The sequence below is a fragment of the Emys orbicularis genome, chromosome 12, assembly GCF_028017835.1.
Source record: "Emys orbicularis isolate rEmyOrb1 chromosome 12, rEmyOrb1.hap1, whole genome shotgun sequence".
NCBI classification, from domain to species: Eukaryota; Metazoa; Chordata; order Testudines; family Emydidae; genus Emys; species Emys orbicularis.
The window spans coordinates 23,154,518-23,171,018 of NC_088694.1; the positions used below are offsets into that span (position 1 = coordinate 23,154,518).

Genomic DNA, 16,501 nt, shown 5'->3' on the forward strand with positions numbered 1-16,501 from the left:
GGAATCGTTGGTGTAATTAATGTGGGGCTGGCTCTAGATGTGGCATCCTATTATTCAGAATTGTGTGAATAAATGTCTTCTACTGTCCCTCACAGGGCAAGCAAGGCTATGTGTCCTCGATTCAGTGTCCAGATTCTCTTGTACACCTTTCGTTTTTATGTTCTGTAATGGGATCAAATGTAGAATCAAGTTGTGTGGTTTGTGTGTGTATATATATTTAAATATGATTACTTGTGCATATTTACATATCAATATCTGTGTTGTGTATACAGATATATATTTCTCTGTGTCCCTGACTCCAATTTGATTTCACTTTGAGCCGTGAGCTGTCATTTGTTTCTCCAGAATTACTTCCTTGGTGAAGCCAGTGACCACTGTAGAATGAGAAACAGATCTTCTCCCTGAGGCAAGCATTTGATCAAGTGACCATTACTTTCATTTGGAATTGGTGTAGGGGAATACCAAGTAGAACTACCCAATTTGGGTCAATGGGGAAGAATATTTCTTTTTTCATCTCCCCAACTCCTACTGTAATATGCTCATTTCCTCTTCTTAAGAGCTGGTTATCAGATCCCTTTTATAAGCATTTCTCTCCTTTCTAGGGGACTTCCCAAACATGTAAATGCTAATCTTTTACTTTGTGATGGTCAGAGTAATACAACTTTCAGCAGCTGGGGAGGGGAAGCAAACACTCATTGGGGGATGGTTGGATGGTCTAACAGGGCTTTACTATCTTGAACTTCTCTTTCATGGAATTATAACAGCTTACTCTTTGTTCAGTAAGTCCTAGCTGCTTTGGTTCTCTTACTAATTCCCAGTATTGCCAGTCCCAAATGTTTTAAAAACAACAATCCATGAGTTGGGTCCCCAAAAATCATGACTGGCTTAAACACAGAGATTTAAAAAAAATTGGGGTAAAGACTCTTTTTGCCTTTTGGTTTTTGAGCCTTTAGGTTTTTTCCTTGACTATGATTCATTTTTTTAAATGAAAGTCGAGTTTCTCACATAATCACGTGACTGCAGGAGCTGTCGCTTCAAGGAAAAGACCAAACATTGTGAGACTTGTGATAAAACCACAAGAGTTGGCAACACTGATTTTGCCTGTAGAGCTAGTGACAGCCCTCTGAAATGCAGAGTTTGATAACGGCAAAATCTCTGTGACGTGACATAACAGAGGTTTGGGGTTATCGTACTAGTTAGTAGGTTACATAGGGCTAGATCAGTTTATATAGCTTGTGGTAAAATGAGTGGTACTCTCATTTTTTGGTTGTCTCTGTTGCATATATTGCTTGCACTACAAAAGGTTTGCATTCTGAGTCTGGAATGATCTAAAATCATTCTTTCCTTCAAGAAATTTGGGAATACCTATGGAAATCAGGCAAGTGTTGATCAACTGGTGTAGGGACTGGGGCTGAATCCAGGTTCTGTATCTATCGAGCTGTCAAAGCTATTGTGAAAAATCTAAGTTGCTCTTGCTCACTTTGAGTGCTGTGGCAGTGTTAATTCCTAAATCCTCGCTTCTGAGACTATGCCTAGAGCATCTTCTATTCTCAAAATATATCAGGTATCTTTGCTTAAAGCCTAATAATCTGCTGCTCAGCAGACAACTGGGGAGTAATTCTGGTCTCCATATTTGGTCTCCTAAGGCTTGTCTATGCGGCGCTGACTAAGTGTACCAGAAGGATGTGATTTGTAGAGTGCTCTAAAGTCCTGTGCTCTAACTGCCCCGTGTAGACTGCTGGCATGTTCTGAAAGGTACCTAGTTTGCACTAATGTAGTCCCACGTTCAACAGGACTGTAGCTTTCTTTGGGGAGGCCTACAGCTTAGGTGAACCGAGCTAGTCTGAGATTTTGTTACTCCTCACTTAACTTGATGGGTGCTCCGTATTAGGTCGTCGGAAGGACAGTCCAAGGAAATTTGCATTGTTACTACCGCCACTCACGTCATAATGCATGTAGCTAGACTAATGAGCTTGTTTCCAGCCTTCAACCTCCTATTATCGCTAAACAAAAACAATAGGACGTCGCACACTTATCTTTATTTGGTTGTTGCAGTCATTAATCATGAAGTGTTGACTTATTCTCACGAAGCATGAAAGTCGAGCCCAGATATCTTGATCTTGATTGATTTTAATTTATTTCTTTCCTCTCTCCACAGCAGAAGTTGCCCTTGCAAAATGAGCCAGTTTCCTCAGAAGAGATCTATGGAGCCCCCATTGTCGGAGTGCATGAATTCCAGAGTAGACTCTTTGGACAGCTTGTCAATGGACAATTTTTGGCTGGAGGTGGAGAACATCAAACAGAGCACTGAAACTGAGCAAGAGGAGTGCAACCTTGCAGATGTCAAAACCCCAGAGGGTAGGTCACTGGGAATATCGGTGGAGGGAGCAATGGAGAGGAAAATGTATGTTGTTGGCAAGGTCCAAATCTCACTGGGTAAATTTTTGAAAAGTACCTTTGTACTTGAGTCACTTTGAACATGGGATGTAGGCTCCTAAGTCATTTAAGTACATAGGTACTTTTTGATAATTTTGCCTGGTGATTCCCCCCCAAAACAAAAAAAATCACCCTATTAATATTTTTTGTAGGGAGAGGGGTAAAGGGTAGGGGCAACTATTTGGATGGGGAAAAGGGCAAAACGATTTGTGGTGCGAAAGAATTGTGCAGCAGGGTCTCGTCTAGAATTAAGGGACAAATTTTTAGCAGTGCGAGTGATTAACCATTGGAATAAACTACCAAGGGAAGTGGTGCCTTTAAGACAGGGGTCCTTTATGAAAGATAGATGGGAGCTCGAGGGTCAAATTAAAAGGTCTGACAGGCTGGACGCGGCCCGCGGGCCGTAGTTTGCCCACCCCTTGACTAGATCTAATAGTCCCTTCTGGGTTTGAAATCTACGAATTTCCCAATGACCTCTTACTTTCATTCTCTTTGGAACTAGTTTCTCCTGGCAGTCAGTGCAGCCCACTAGATGGCATTGTAGCATGAGCTCTTCAAAGCTTTGTGTAGCGAAAGAGAGTACTGAATGTTTTTTGCAGCTCATGAAGTGCAAAGGAAGAGTTTGGATTCCAGACTGCAGTTTAAAGCACTGCTAAGGCAGTATACACTCCAGGGCATGTTGTTGGAGCTTAGCAAACCATAAATAATAACCATAACCGAAACAAACTGAGGGCTATGCACAAATGAGGAGCTCCCCAAAATGCTGCCACAAATGAAAAATATCCTGATTTTTTTTTTTTCTGAGAGGAAGTGGTTTATCTCCTCTGGGAAAATTAATCATAGAACTCCCCCACAGACTGTCAGCAGGGCACTTGTATTTCATCATGCATGTAAGATGGCCAGGACCCTTCTGGTTACTTGGCTCTCCTGGTACTCCCAAAGCCCCTCATAAGTCCTTCTGTGGCACTGTGTGGGGAGGAAGATGGCAGCTTTCGCCATGCCTCTGAAATTGTATTTTAATCACAACCTGTTCATCATGCTGCCTCCCCAGTCCTCATAGTTCAGGATCTTCAGTGCTAGCAACTGCCCCAGCTGTCCAGTCACAAGCATGTAGATTTAAATGGGCATTTTTAGTAGCAGGTTTTTTTCGGAGAGAATATGATCAAATAAGAGGTCAAGAACTTGTGCGTTGTAGAAAGCAGTGCTGGGTTGGCACTAAACTGAAGTTACAAAGATTGTGAGATTACTGAATCTCAGAAGTTCTTTGTCTTCTGCCCAGCTTGAAGCTGAGTGACTTTTCCATATGCCTAAGAAAGGGGTCTGTGCAAGGGAAAACCCTCTCCTCTTACAGTTTCTCTAAAACTTTGAAACCCATGTGTCAGAAATTTTCCCTTAGCTTTTGGGATTACAACATATATTAGTCCAATGCAGGATGGGCTAAATCTCTCTAGGTAATTCAGGGTAATGTTCCTTTTTGACTACTATTTTTGGCTAAATTACATCTCAAAAGGTGTGTTCATGATGGTCAGTGTTCTCTTTAAATTCCCAGATCCATGTGTCTTCCTCAGTTACATATTTCCCTTCTCTCCCTGGGAATGTTTTATGTCTAGCACCTACGTAGCTTGGGTCAGCCTTGAAATTATTCTCCAAATTAAATCACTGAGGCCAGATTTTCATGAACCTGTGTACTGGACAATTCCTCCCAATGGAGTTTCCCAGAGAAATAACCAGTCATACTTGCTTCCTTGTATGCCAGCAGTAAATGTAATTTAGCCCAAGGTTATTAAATGGAAATTATTTAGATGAATTATATCCAAGATACTTTGGATGCATCAGATAGGCCAATAGGTTTAACAGAAGACCATAAATCAGATACCTAATTAGCTGTGTGTCAGTTTTTCGTTTCCTGTTATGATTGGAATTGGAAACTTTCAGAGTTGCAAAAATTACACTGACATTTCTCCTCATCACCAAAATTTAATAAACGGAGGCCCTGTTGTGCATGCCTTGCTCCCACTGACTTCAGAGGTCAGGATTTTTGTCAGAATAAGGTGTCTAGTGCAAGGCTCTTTAATTAGATTAAGGCTCTAATCCTGCAAATACATGAGTAACCTCAAACACCTGAGTTCCCATTGAATTGAGTGGCATGACTCATGTGCACAGGTGTTTATAGGATTGGGGGCTTAATATAGAGCTGGCTGAATCTTTTTTGTCCGCTTTTTCCAGCAAAAATGGCTCTCTGACAAAATGGGAACTTTTTGCGTGCCCCCCCCCCCAAATTCATTTCATTGATATTTTTCAGGGGGGGGGGGAGGGGGGAATTCTTCCTGACCAAGTTGAACCTCAGAATAGCAAATCTAGACGACAAAGCAAGTAATATTTGCTTCTGTTCTATTTTCACCAAGTTAAAAAATAAGGTTTAGTGTGGAAAATATCTTGCAACTGTGACTCCATAATGAGCTGTCTCCTCTTTCTTCATTATATTGATTCTTTTACTTCAATATACTTCTTTTTAAGGCTATGTGATGAGATGTTAGCTTTATCCAGTTGTTAGGTGAATTTAACTTCACAAGGCTGGGGTATTTCCTATAAAAACATTTAACAGACATATGGTATAATAGATTTGACAGTCATGGTTTGCTTGAGCAGCTGTCCCAGGAGAGGAAATATCAGTTTCTGTCAGAGGAAGAGCATGAACAAATATTCGGTCTTCAGTCAGTTCAATAGTGATTTTTCGGCCATGTTTGTAAATGGATAAGTACAGAATGTCTGTGAACCTCCCTGTAGTGAATAAATGCAGGATGCAGAGACAGGGCTGAGGAAGAGAGGAGGTTGAATGGCATACAATGTATTAAGGCTGAAGCTACACATGACTATGTTTATCCTCAGAGTTCAAACAGCTGCCTCATTCACATAGCACTGTCTGACCTGCACATAGAATGAATTATGCAGGAAAAATATGGCATGTCCTCAGACTTGATTCATTTGCAGAAGGGGAGAGAGTAAAGTTTTTGCAGATAACTTTATGGATCCTGACTTCTGAGAGCTTCACTTTGGACCCATAACATGCTTTGACTGTAGTAGTATTTTTTTTAAAAAAATGAATATAGTTGTAAATTAAATACAGAACTTAGTTCTACCTGCATATTCATAGATTCTAGGACTGGAAGGGACCTCGAGAGGTCATCGAGTCCAGTCCCCTGCCCACATGGCAGGACCAAATACTGTCTAGACCATCCATATAGAAATACTGCAAGGATGTCTGGGCCCACTTAAAATGTAATGGCAAATAAACTGTGGAGGTAAAAGAATAATGTTACTGCACCAAGATAACTGCTCATAAGAAGTTAAATAAAAGGTGATAAAATTGAATCCAGGCAGAGTCTGGATATATCCTGAGGTAAATCGAACTATGTATTTAGCTGTTAAAGGAACAATCTAAATAGTAAGAGCATAAAAGCCACCTAGGGAATATCAAGTCTTGTGTTTTAACAGAGCTTTTTTCTTGATTGTTATAGGAAGCGGTCGGATCAGATTCACTCCTGGAGTGAACTGGTGCCGACCCCACTGCAGTCACTGAGTTGTGTGCTGCCTTATGCCAGGGCAGAATTTTGCCCAGGAAGTTCCTTTGAGACCAGATTGTGGCTGGCAGCTGTGTAATGGGAGAGCACAAGTTTTCCTCCCCCACCCTCATCCCCAGTGTTCAGCAATAATCGCAGTCTGTGCACTGTCAGAGTGTAAAGATTAGCCCTCAGTAGGGAACGATGTGGCATTAGCTGCCCCAAAGAGGTCTTGGTGGTAGCAGGGCACTACCTTTTCTCCCCATGGCTCAGTGGAGTTGTCCGGCTGCAGAGAGGAGTTTATGTTGCAGCTTTTGCAATGGGCATGTCCCTCCCTGCCCCCCCAACACTAATTGATAAGCCCAGTCTCTCCTGGTGCCCACTGGGGTGATGTGGCTTGGATCCATCCCCAACCCAGGGCTGTGGCTCAAAGCCCTCTAGTTTTCATAAAAAGGTAGTTCAAGAGAAACAATCCTTGAGGGACCCAAATGAAGTGAGCGGTTGGGATTTTTGGCATGTCTGACTGTCTTTCTAGCCCTGCTTTGTCCCGACTGTATCTGTTAGTTTGCAGTGTTACCCTGCTTTCTCACAGACACTGCCTTTCTCCTCATCCCTTGCCTCTCAGAGGGAGAAGCCGAAGCTGAGTGGCTACAGGATGCAGGCCTCTCTGACCTAATTGGGGAGGACACCTCAGACAATGACAATATAGTGCTGCTCTCCACCTTGACCAAGACCCAGGCTGCAGCCGTGCAGCGAAGGCTGGATACTTACTCGCGGTCACGGCGGAAGAAGAACAAACCGCCCGTGCGTGATGTCAGAGACATTTTTGGTGTGGTCAACTCTGAGGTATGTTGCTTTACTGACTTCCAGAATATTTCCATGCGTCCTAGCAGCTTCTTTGGCTTTCTGGCTCTGTGGGGTTATATGACTGTGAACTAGCAGCATTTCACCTTTGAGCCGAAGCGGAAGTGTATCTTGCAGAGTTTACGCCTCAGGGTTACAGTAAAACAATATTCTAGAACCTGAGGATTTAGAGACTTCACTCTAGTCAGTGTAGTGCTAGCGAAAGGTAGCAGAATGGCAGCTCTGTAAGTCTGAAGACCTCTCTGTAGCCACAGAACAGGAATGGTATAGGCAGCAGCAATACAAGTTTTCCAGCTACTCTTCTGCCACTATGCCTTAACACTTTTCGTGGTGAGGGGCTGTTTCAGTGTCCATAGCTTTCCTGCAGACTGCCAACAAGCATCTTAGTTAATGTCCTTTGTGGTGGGGATCTTTGTGATGTTCGATACTTGTCGACTATGTACTGGAGTAAGAGCCGCTTTCCACAGCTTGCAGCACCGGTGACTTCTTGTTGTTAACTTTGTTGGCCAGATCTGAATTCATGACATGTTCCATGTATGACACACAAAAACATTACTATTTTATTTGTATTCCAAAAGCACTTAGAGGCCACAGCTAAGAACATTGCCCCAGTGTATGCATGTACACAGTCCTCCGATAGCTCAGAGTCTAAGCCAGGGACCGGCATCCTCTGGCACGTGGCTCGCCAGGGTAAGCACCCTGGCGGGCCGGGCCAGTTTGTTTACCTGCCGACGCGGCAGGTTCGGCCGATCGCAGCTCCCACTGGCTGTGGTTCGCCGTCCCAGGCCAATGGGGGCGGCGGGAAGCCGCGGCCAGCACATCCCTCGCCCGTGCCGCTTCCCGCCGCCCCTATTGGCCTGGGACGGCGAACCGCGGCCAGTGGGAGCCGCGATCGGCCGAACCTGCCGACGCAGCAGGTAAACAAACTGGTCCGGCCTGCCAGGGTGCTTACCCTGGCGAGCCGCGTGCCAGAGGTTGCCAACCCCTGGTCTAAGCTGACCACATGGACACAAAGGGTAGGAAAAAGAAGTATTAATTCACAATTTGCTATGGAGTTTGGGGCCAGTGCCTAGTCAGGAGAGAGAGAATGGATCATAATACAGGCCCCATTTAACATGTTCCTGAACTTAGTCCCATTAAAGTGGAACATTTGGATTAATTGCTCCTCTTCCAATTAATTTGCCTTCAGAGGCTTGATAGTATCAGTCTTATTAAAAAAGCATTAGGCAGGATAGCACAGTCCTTAAACCTACCTCATTACGAGCCCTGGAAAGTGGACTTGCTAGTGAATGCACCCAGGGAGCTTACCCAATAGAAGTTGCCCAATTCCTTCCTTTCCACCTGATGCCTTTTACAAATTTGGAATGCTCATTTATACAAGCTGAGCCTAGCCTGGTGTCATCCTTATAACTCAGACCTTTGGCAGGAATGAGCTGTTCCTTCATACTTCTCCAGATGACCTTTCTGATAGGTTTCAGTTGAACACACTAATAGTATAAATGTTTGTTTAAATACATGCTGGAAAAATAAACTAGTGTCTCCATAATATAAGGCTGGAAACCAGTGGCAGATGTTAGTTGTAGCTTTCTCACTGTTCTTAGGTTGAGATAATTCTAGCATGCTTAATTGCAAGAGATAGGGTTATGAATAATCCTGTATAAATGCAGACTGCTCTTGTTCATGCACAAGTGGGTAACAGCACACATGCAGTCATTTTGCAGGTGCAACTAGGCTGACCAGATAGCAAGTGTAGAAAAATTGGGACACTTTTTTTGGGGGTGGGTAGGTGGGAGGGTAAAGGTGCATATATAAGATAAAGCCCCTAGTATCAGGGTGCCTGGTTACCCTATGTGGAGCTACAGTAACTGTTTGTGCCCTGGGGTTCAATCTAATTGCTTGTCTGAAAATTTAATGCTGAATGTTTTAGTTTTGACTTATCAGCAACAAATGTAATGTGATCCCATTGGCTCTTCTGAAATTATTCCGTTTTCCATTGCTCCTAAAGCATTTGCCAAGCTTATAAATATCAGTCTCCTGTGTGCATTTGATACATTGCTAATATTTGCATTTGATAATCCATGCAACTGAGATCCAGCTTCATGCTTTAAAATATTTGGTATACTGTGTGCACATTCAAAGATACCAAGCCTGCTTATTTAAATATCTTTTAACTTGATAAGAAAACAGAATGTTCCATCTCATTTCTAGCTGTAAGCCAGATTTCTAGACCCCATTCTACAGGCTCTGGTTAGAGCCATTGGAATTATTCATGTTTTCTCTGTCTCAATATTGTTGGACTTCAAAGCTTTGCAGTCATGTGTTTACGATCCCCAATCATTAGCAAAATGTACTGGACAGGGTGAGCAAAGCTAAAAACTGCAAATAAATTTACTTTAAAGCTAGCTGTTTGAAAACTTGTTCCTCCTTTACTGACTTGCCAAGACCTGAATTCCATATTCCTGGGTTTTCTTTCCCTTTATTGCAAGAGAAGATGAAATCATAAACACTTAAAATAAAAAGGGCAATTAATCTGTTATCTCTTCTGAGTTTTGTGATACCCTCCTCCATTGCAGGGGAAATACCAAATTCTTAATTCGGGTCATTAAAGAGCAATCAGTGTATTTATTTGTAATGTTTAATTCTTCCTATTTTAATGCTCTGGGATCCTAAACAACTTGTATAATGTGTTGATTGGTACCCTTTTACAGACCCTGATACAGAGTCCCATTGATTTCAATAGGCTTTGGAGCAGGCCAGTTTTTTTTTTCCACAGAACATCTTGAATGCTGGGCCAACTTCTGCCCTCCAATGCAAGTGTGGATTTTCTGCTGAAGATCATGGGAGCCCTGTACAAACAAATATACTTAGCATGTCTTACCTTCCTGGTACTTCCACAAACATGAGCGATCACAATATCCCTTTGTGTGGTGGTTGAATATTATCCCCACTTTACAGATGAGAAAACTGAGACACACAGAGGTAATGTGATTTTTCTGACAGGCACACAGGAAGTTCACTGCATCCTGAGTTTTGAACCCAGATCCCCTGAGTCCTAGTCCACTGCCTTAATCACAAAACTATCTTGCTCAGAAAAAAGTCAGTGCAAGAGGCAGAGAGTAACAATTGAAAACCTGGCTCCTGGTCCTATGATCAGACCCTCGCCCATGTTCCTATTTCTGATGCTGTTCTTACTGTGAATTCTAGGTGCCACATTTGATCTAAGGAAAGTATTCTGCCCAATAAATATGACAACGGTGAGAGTTATTCTGCAGTTTTGCAGTCAATGGGAGTCCAGCTGTTGACTTCAATAGGGGCAGGTTCAGGGCCTATGAAGGAACCACTCGCACTCCAATGGATCAAAACCAGCAGGGACTCTTAATTTGCTTCACAATGACATTTCCTTATCTGAGTTCTCTACCTGTGTGTGTGTGTGTGTGTGTGATTGCAGTCTGCCTTGACCTCCTATTTACATCTCTGAAGCAGCATTTTTAGTCCTCAAAATGACTTGCATTTCTAGCATAGCTTTTCACACACGTGGATGCACCCACATTGTTGTTCACAGAACAGGCATGCCAGGCTGGAAAGGACCGTGGTGCTCTGACGTCATGCCGTGTGCTTGCTAGGTACAGGACTATAGTTGCTAAGTCACTGGGCCAGCTATACACAAGGTTAATCAGTCGCATGTTTTGTTAAAGAAAAGAAGTAAAATCTTTCTCTGCACCTGGATGATTTTACTTATTTGCAATGGCTCAGCATAGGTTCCTTATTCTTTATTGCCATGTTAACTGGACACTAAGATCATTGCAATTGGAGCTAGTTAGAAAGTCTTAAAGTTTTTGAGGCAAAAAACTTGAATGAAAATATTCTTTTTCCTCTTTCACAGCCAGCTCTGTTGACCATGGGATTTTGTCAGCATGTCCTTTGGCGATATCTGGGATCACACTGATCTTTTAGACACGTCACTTCAGGGACCTATATGATTTGTGGCAAAGAGATGTGTTATTGTAGAGCAGACAAAAGGGAAACATTGTGTTGCTTAGTCTGTTTAGTGCATTTTCATCCATGTGGCTAAATGGCATATAATTGAAGAAAGTGACTTCTCCTCAAAGGCCAGTATTCCATGGATGGATCATGCTGTGGGTGGATGTCACAGAAGCTGTTTGAATGAAAACTGACTGCTGATTGGTGCATTTTGACAGCCAGTTAGAACACTTAAACTACTGTATAAAATGGGGCCATTGAGACTTCTCTGCATATGTCCACTGACACCTGAAGCTGTGAAAGAGGAAGAATTGGTGATTTAACAATGGTGTGAGTGTATGGGTTATGGAGGGACGGGCAGGAAGAGGAGTGCTAATTGCAGGTTTCTGCTGCAGAAGAAAGTAAGCTACAGATACTATAAAACGAAGACATGTACACTGAAGTTTGTGAAGTATTTTATTTCATATCAGTTCTTTAAGTGATTGTCGCATCCATGGCAGACCTTGCAGATTTCAACTCAGCTAAATGGCATTGTTATAGCTCTTCAATGCTAGAGAGCAAGATTATTTTACATGTTACTTTCTGCCAAAACGAGGATGCCCCATGTTGGCCGCTGATCTGCTCTGCATATGGCATATTGTGTTCCATCCTTTTTTCTAGGAGATGGTAGTGGGGATGGAGGAGTCTGACAAGGATCGGTCTCAGCACAGTGTGGAGACTTCAGACTACACTCAGAAACGTAAGGCAGTTTTACTGTATTGTAAACCTACGCTATGTCATTGAGGTTTAGGAAGGGAGCATGTTTTGGGGAACAGAGCATCTATGATAAGCTCTTTTTCACAATATAAAAACACAAGCAAATATTCCTCTGCCCTCTTTGTTAGCAGCAGTGAAAAACTAAGAGCTGTACCTGCACCACTTCCATCAGAATTTCATCCCTTTATAAGGGATTAAAACATACTCATGAGATGTAATTCACTCTGCTATTTAATTTCTCTCTCTTTTCACGTATGCAAAGGCCAAGGCTTAGAACTGTTCAAGTTTTGGGTTTTCCTAATTGATCCTTGGTTTTAAAAATAGTCAGGAAGTGCAACACATGTTTACACTTTTAATTAGTAACTGACTTTGGAGTCAACCTGGCAAACACAATATTCACATAATGTGCAACTACATACATGTATTGACCTTTTATTTATCATCTCCAACAGCAAGGAAATTCCTAGGTAGGGCTAAAAATCCAGGAGGGACGTGTTTCTAATCTAAGTTCTTAAACAGCTTTGCCTCCAGTATTAAAGGTTCTGAGAAGAGTATATTATCTTTATGTAACACATCTCCTATGTGCTACAATATCTAAGTCCAGTGCCATCTGGTAACAGCAGAGCGTTGGCCTAGATTTTTAACCCAAACATTTCATCTGTCATGGGTTTGCCAGACCTGTCCCAATGCTCAAATAGTGTTGTGTGGTGTTAGGTTTTTTAGAGGATAGAGTTTATGGAGTAATATCACATGGTTACAGACTTGGGTAGTTGCTATAGATTGTGAAAATAAGTAGTTTTAGAGATTAACACATGCTATCATACCAAAAATCAATTGTGCGTCTTCATTTAAGAAGTTGTCCATCTAGACATTCATTCATTTCAAGGTCATTTTAGACATTTTGTGTGTCACTGACCTGGTAGATTGTAACTATAATACCATGACTTTAAGCCAGTCTACCCTGTTGAACATGGACGTAATGCTGTGTGCTGACAAACCTTGCCCAGCTCAAATACCCATGGATGTTATTTGTTTATGGTGGCTCCACAAGTCTTGCACTTTAATATGCATTCCTAGGTTAGTTTGCCCATGTGTCCTCTTTGCTTTCCAAACTTCCTCAACTAAGAGATTTTTATCCATAGCAGATTCAAGGGGACTCCAGGATTTTTCTTGCATGCTCAGAAGCCCTGGAAAAGAGGAGATATTCTGTACTGACATTGCCTACTCGGAGCAAGCAGCCATTTTGCTCAAGGGATCATTTCTACGGGAGTCTAGGAGGATAAAGGACGAGAGCACCCTAACTGTAAGGGCTTTAAGGCACTTCTACCCTCGGAACCTGTTGAGCCCCCCTCTTATAGAGAGAAGCCTTGGGAACTTAGTTCATTTTGTGTTTTCAGGGTATTAAACAGGTTAGACTTCTGGGTAAGCATAGCAGAACTGTGCACATGTGAATGTGGGAGTTTGTGTGCTTGTAATGCAATGATAAATAAAAGGAACTGTGTTGTGGTGGAAGTCAGGAAAGGAGGTATCTCTGCACCAAATGTTAGCTGACGTAACAACTACAGTTCTGCATTGTTGGTGTCTGGGCCACTTGCGTTTCCTCTTTTCACTGTACATTAGAGGAAGGATAATAACCAGACCCAAGGTATTGTGTTGGGGAATTTTGACTTGCATAGGAAAAGAGACTCTGTCAAAGCCAAATGAAGCTATCGGGCCCCTTTCTAAGTGCTACAGTGGATTGGGATGGTCTCGTGTATTGAATTTGCCTGACAAAATTGGGATCCCAAATAAGACATCAATCAAGGAAAAGCAATGCTGAAGGAAGTGAGCTCTTCCAGAGCATAACAAATCCCCTTATTTATTTAAAACACACACTTAGCATTATTTAAATTATCATATGTGCATCCACCTTGAAACTGTAAGCTGGTTTGAGTCCCATCCAAACTGGTGGTGGTGCATTTTGACGCTGCAAGAAGCTGAACTACTGTGTTCAACCCATTCTGCTACACTATTGAGAGCTCTGGGTGCAAAGCAGTCTGCAGCATGAAACTTTACAGGTGCTAGGAAACCTGCAGTTTAGGACTCTGGGGAAACCACAGAGAAGGTGATTGCAATAGTGGAGACAAGAGGCGGTGAATGCCTGGATAAGAACTTCCCTGGAGGTGAAGCAGAAGTAGGGGTATTCCTGGGCAGTGGTTTGTGGCTGGTGAGAGGCAGATTTACAGCCATAAGAGCGGTGGAAGGAAGTAGTAGGGACACAAAGGAATTCACGACACACAATAAAATCAACAGAATTATCCCCATCAAACCTTACAAACTTTCTTCCATTCTTTCTCCCTAGCAGTTTAAGATTCCCAAGGGCAGGCTGGGAGTGACCCGGATAGGAGACTTATCTCCACAGGACATGAAGAAGATCCCCACATTGGCCCTGATTGAGCTGACGGCTCTCTGCGACATCCTGGGCTTGGAGTTAAAGAGGAACAAGGCATCCAAACAGAAGACAAAAGGTCAGTTCTATCTCGGTTCTTGTGATCAAAGTTGGACAATGGGTCTCAGTAACGCTAGACTTCATTACAGACTCCCTCAGTCTAACCAATGTAAATCCAGGCTAAAGACTATCGAGATATGCCAGACTTGCACAGCTGTCACTTGAGATCAGAACATGGGTCCATGTTTCTCACTGCTGCTTTCTGTGGGTCTCCCCTATACCCTTGCTCTGCTAACTACTGTTGTAGCTTCTGTTCCTCTCTTTCCTCCAACAACTTGGATAATAATAAAGTGTAGTTCTTGGTTGCAATTGAAGAAATGCCCGTTTTGGTTTATAACCATAGTAAAGAATTACAACATGTATTGTCCTCAATGCAGAGAATCGACTCTTTGGAGTTCCACTCAGCACTTTGTTGGAAAATGACCAAAAACTCATCCCCAACACCAAGGTCCCACTGATTCTCCAAGCAGTAAGTTACCTTCAGAGTTCACTTGCACGTGATAGCTCCTTGGTCTTGAACCATAAGCTGGACGGCTGCCTTCAGATCTGTACCTGAGAGCTTTCTGTTTCCCTTGTAGTTGCTGTCATGTTTGGAAAAGAAAGGGCTTGACACTGAAGGCATCCTGAGAGTTTCTGGGTCCCAGACCAGGATTAAGGTACAATCATTTCGGTAATACTCTAAAGTATGGGAGTACATGTCAAGTGATCATGTTGCATGAGCCTGATATATGGTATCAGACTTATTTAAAATTATCCCCACTCACCTTGCCAACACAATATGGAAAATTCACTGCTGGGGAGCCTGCTAGTAAGTCTACGTTGTGAAGCACTCTGCAGTGTCTGCATTGTTGAGGGGTTGCCCTGTGCAAGATCCCCGCCTGTTGGATTCCCATTCTGTTTGTTAGTGAAAGTGATGGGGTATTTCCTCCCGATGCAGAGCCTGGAGGAAAAGCTGGAAAGTGACTTCTATACCGGTCTGTTCCGCTGGGATGAGGTCCGCCAGAATGATGTGTCTGGCTTACTGAAGAGGTTCATTCGAGAGCTGCCCACCCCTCTCTTGACAGCCGAGTATCTGCCGGCTTTCGCTGCTGTGCAAAGTGAGTCCTTTTCCAAGTAGTCTGGCCTTAGCAGCCTTGGTTTTTTTCAAAGCTCTGTTGGTCTTGTGATCTCCTATTTGATATGTGCCACATAAGCTTTTGTGTTCTAGACAGATATGAACTAGGATCAGTCAAATAAATACAGACACCGCACCCAGTGTGCTGAAAACACTAGATTCTCTCTTATTTCCAATAGTGTACGAAAGTCGTTTGCATGGCACTCAAGTATCCCAATAGCATTATTTATTACTGGTGTAACAGTAGCACCTAGGGGCCACAATTCAGATCAGGGCCCTGTTGTACTAGTCACGGTACAAACATATGGTAAAAATTATCATCTAAGATAAGACCGATAAAGGATGGGAGGGAAAATAGAGGCACAGAGAGAGGAAGTGACTTGCTCCAGGTCAGACAGTAGGTCAGTGGCAGAACCAGGAATAGAAACCAGCTCTCCTGAATCCCAGTCCTTTGCGCCCCCCCCACTCCATTGGACCACGATGCTTCCTCCCTAGCCTGCCGTAACACATGGATTGCACACCTCTGGACAAGACCACATACACACCCTCCCCCCCCTCCTCTTTTTTTCCCTTCTGGTTCTCAGCTAGAACATGGCTTTTGTCTCAAAACATGTTGCTTCCATAAACATAGATGAATGTGGCACCAGTTCACTTTTCAATCCATCTAGTGTAGTGTATTTTTCAAGTCTTTCAGCTGCTGTAGTGGAACATAAATGCATTATTAAATTAGTTAATTTTTATTAATGCTGTTGTGCAAAACTCACTCATTCCCTACTTTTCTGTACTTGTCTCTCTGCCTCTGGAGAAAATATGGAGTAGCAGTTGGAGCACATTCTAGGAATCTGGTTTCTTGGGTGCTGCGAGTGGCTTTGCCACAGAGTTGCTATTTTAATTAAAGCAAATCACAACTTCAGTGCTTCTGTTGACCCATCTCTGAAATGGTTATAATCTGTCTATTCACAGGGATGCTGTGAGCTCAATTAATTTTGTAAAACACTCTCACGTTTCTGTAGTGCCTATCCTAGAATCAAAATAATGTACTGAGGTTCATTGGAAAAATTTACCCTCAGACTTCGGAAACTTATTGCCATTTTTCAAAAGTGACTTAAGCTCTGAAGTATCAGAGTGGTAGCCGTGTTAGTCTGGATCTGTAAAAAGCAACAGAGAGTCCTGTGGCACCTTTAAGACTAACAGATGTATTGGAGCATAAGCTTTCATGGGTGACATGCATCCGACGAAGTGGGCATTCACCCACGAAAGCTTATGCTCCAATACATCTGTTAGTCTTAAGCTCTGAAGTTT

General features: G+C 42.7%; 1 protein-coding gene across 1 annotated transcript in view; it reads left to right on the plus strand.

Annotated features, from left to right (window-relative positions):
• Nucleotides 1-16,501, plus strand: part of ARHGAP40 (Rho GTPase activating protein 40) — a 40,710-nt gene that overhangs the window by 15,815 nt on the left and 8,394 nt on the right. The window contains exons 3-10 of the mRNA XM_065414247.1: nt 2,159-2,358; nt 6,589-6,842; nt 11,502-11,580; nt 12,740-12,900; nt 13,939-14,104; nt 14,463-14,554; nt 14,664-14,741; nt 15,023-15,182. Of these exons, the coding sequence (XP_065270319.1) occupies nt 2,159-2,358; nt 6,589-6,842; nt 11,502-11,580; nt 12,740-12,900; nt 13,939-14,104; nt 14,463-14,554; nt 14,664-14,741; nt 15,023-15,182 (1,190 nt within the window). The remainder of the gene's footprint in view (nt 1-2,158; nt 2,359-6,588; nt 6,843-11,501; nt 11,581-12,739; nt 12,901-13,938; nt 14,105-14,462; nt 14,555-14,663; nt 14,742-15,022; nt 15,183-16,501) is intronic.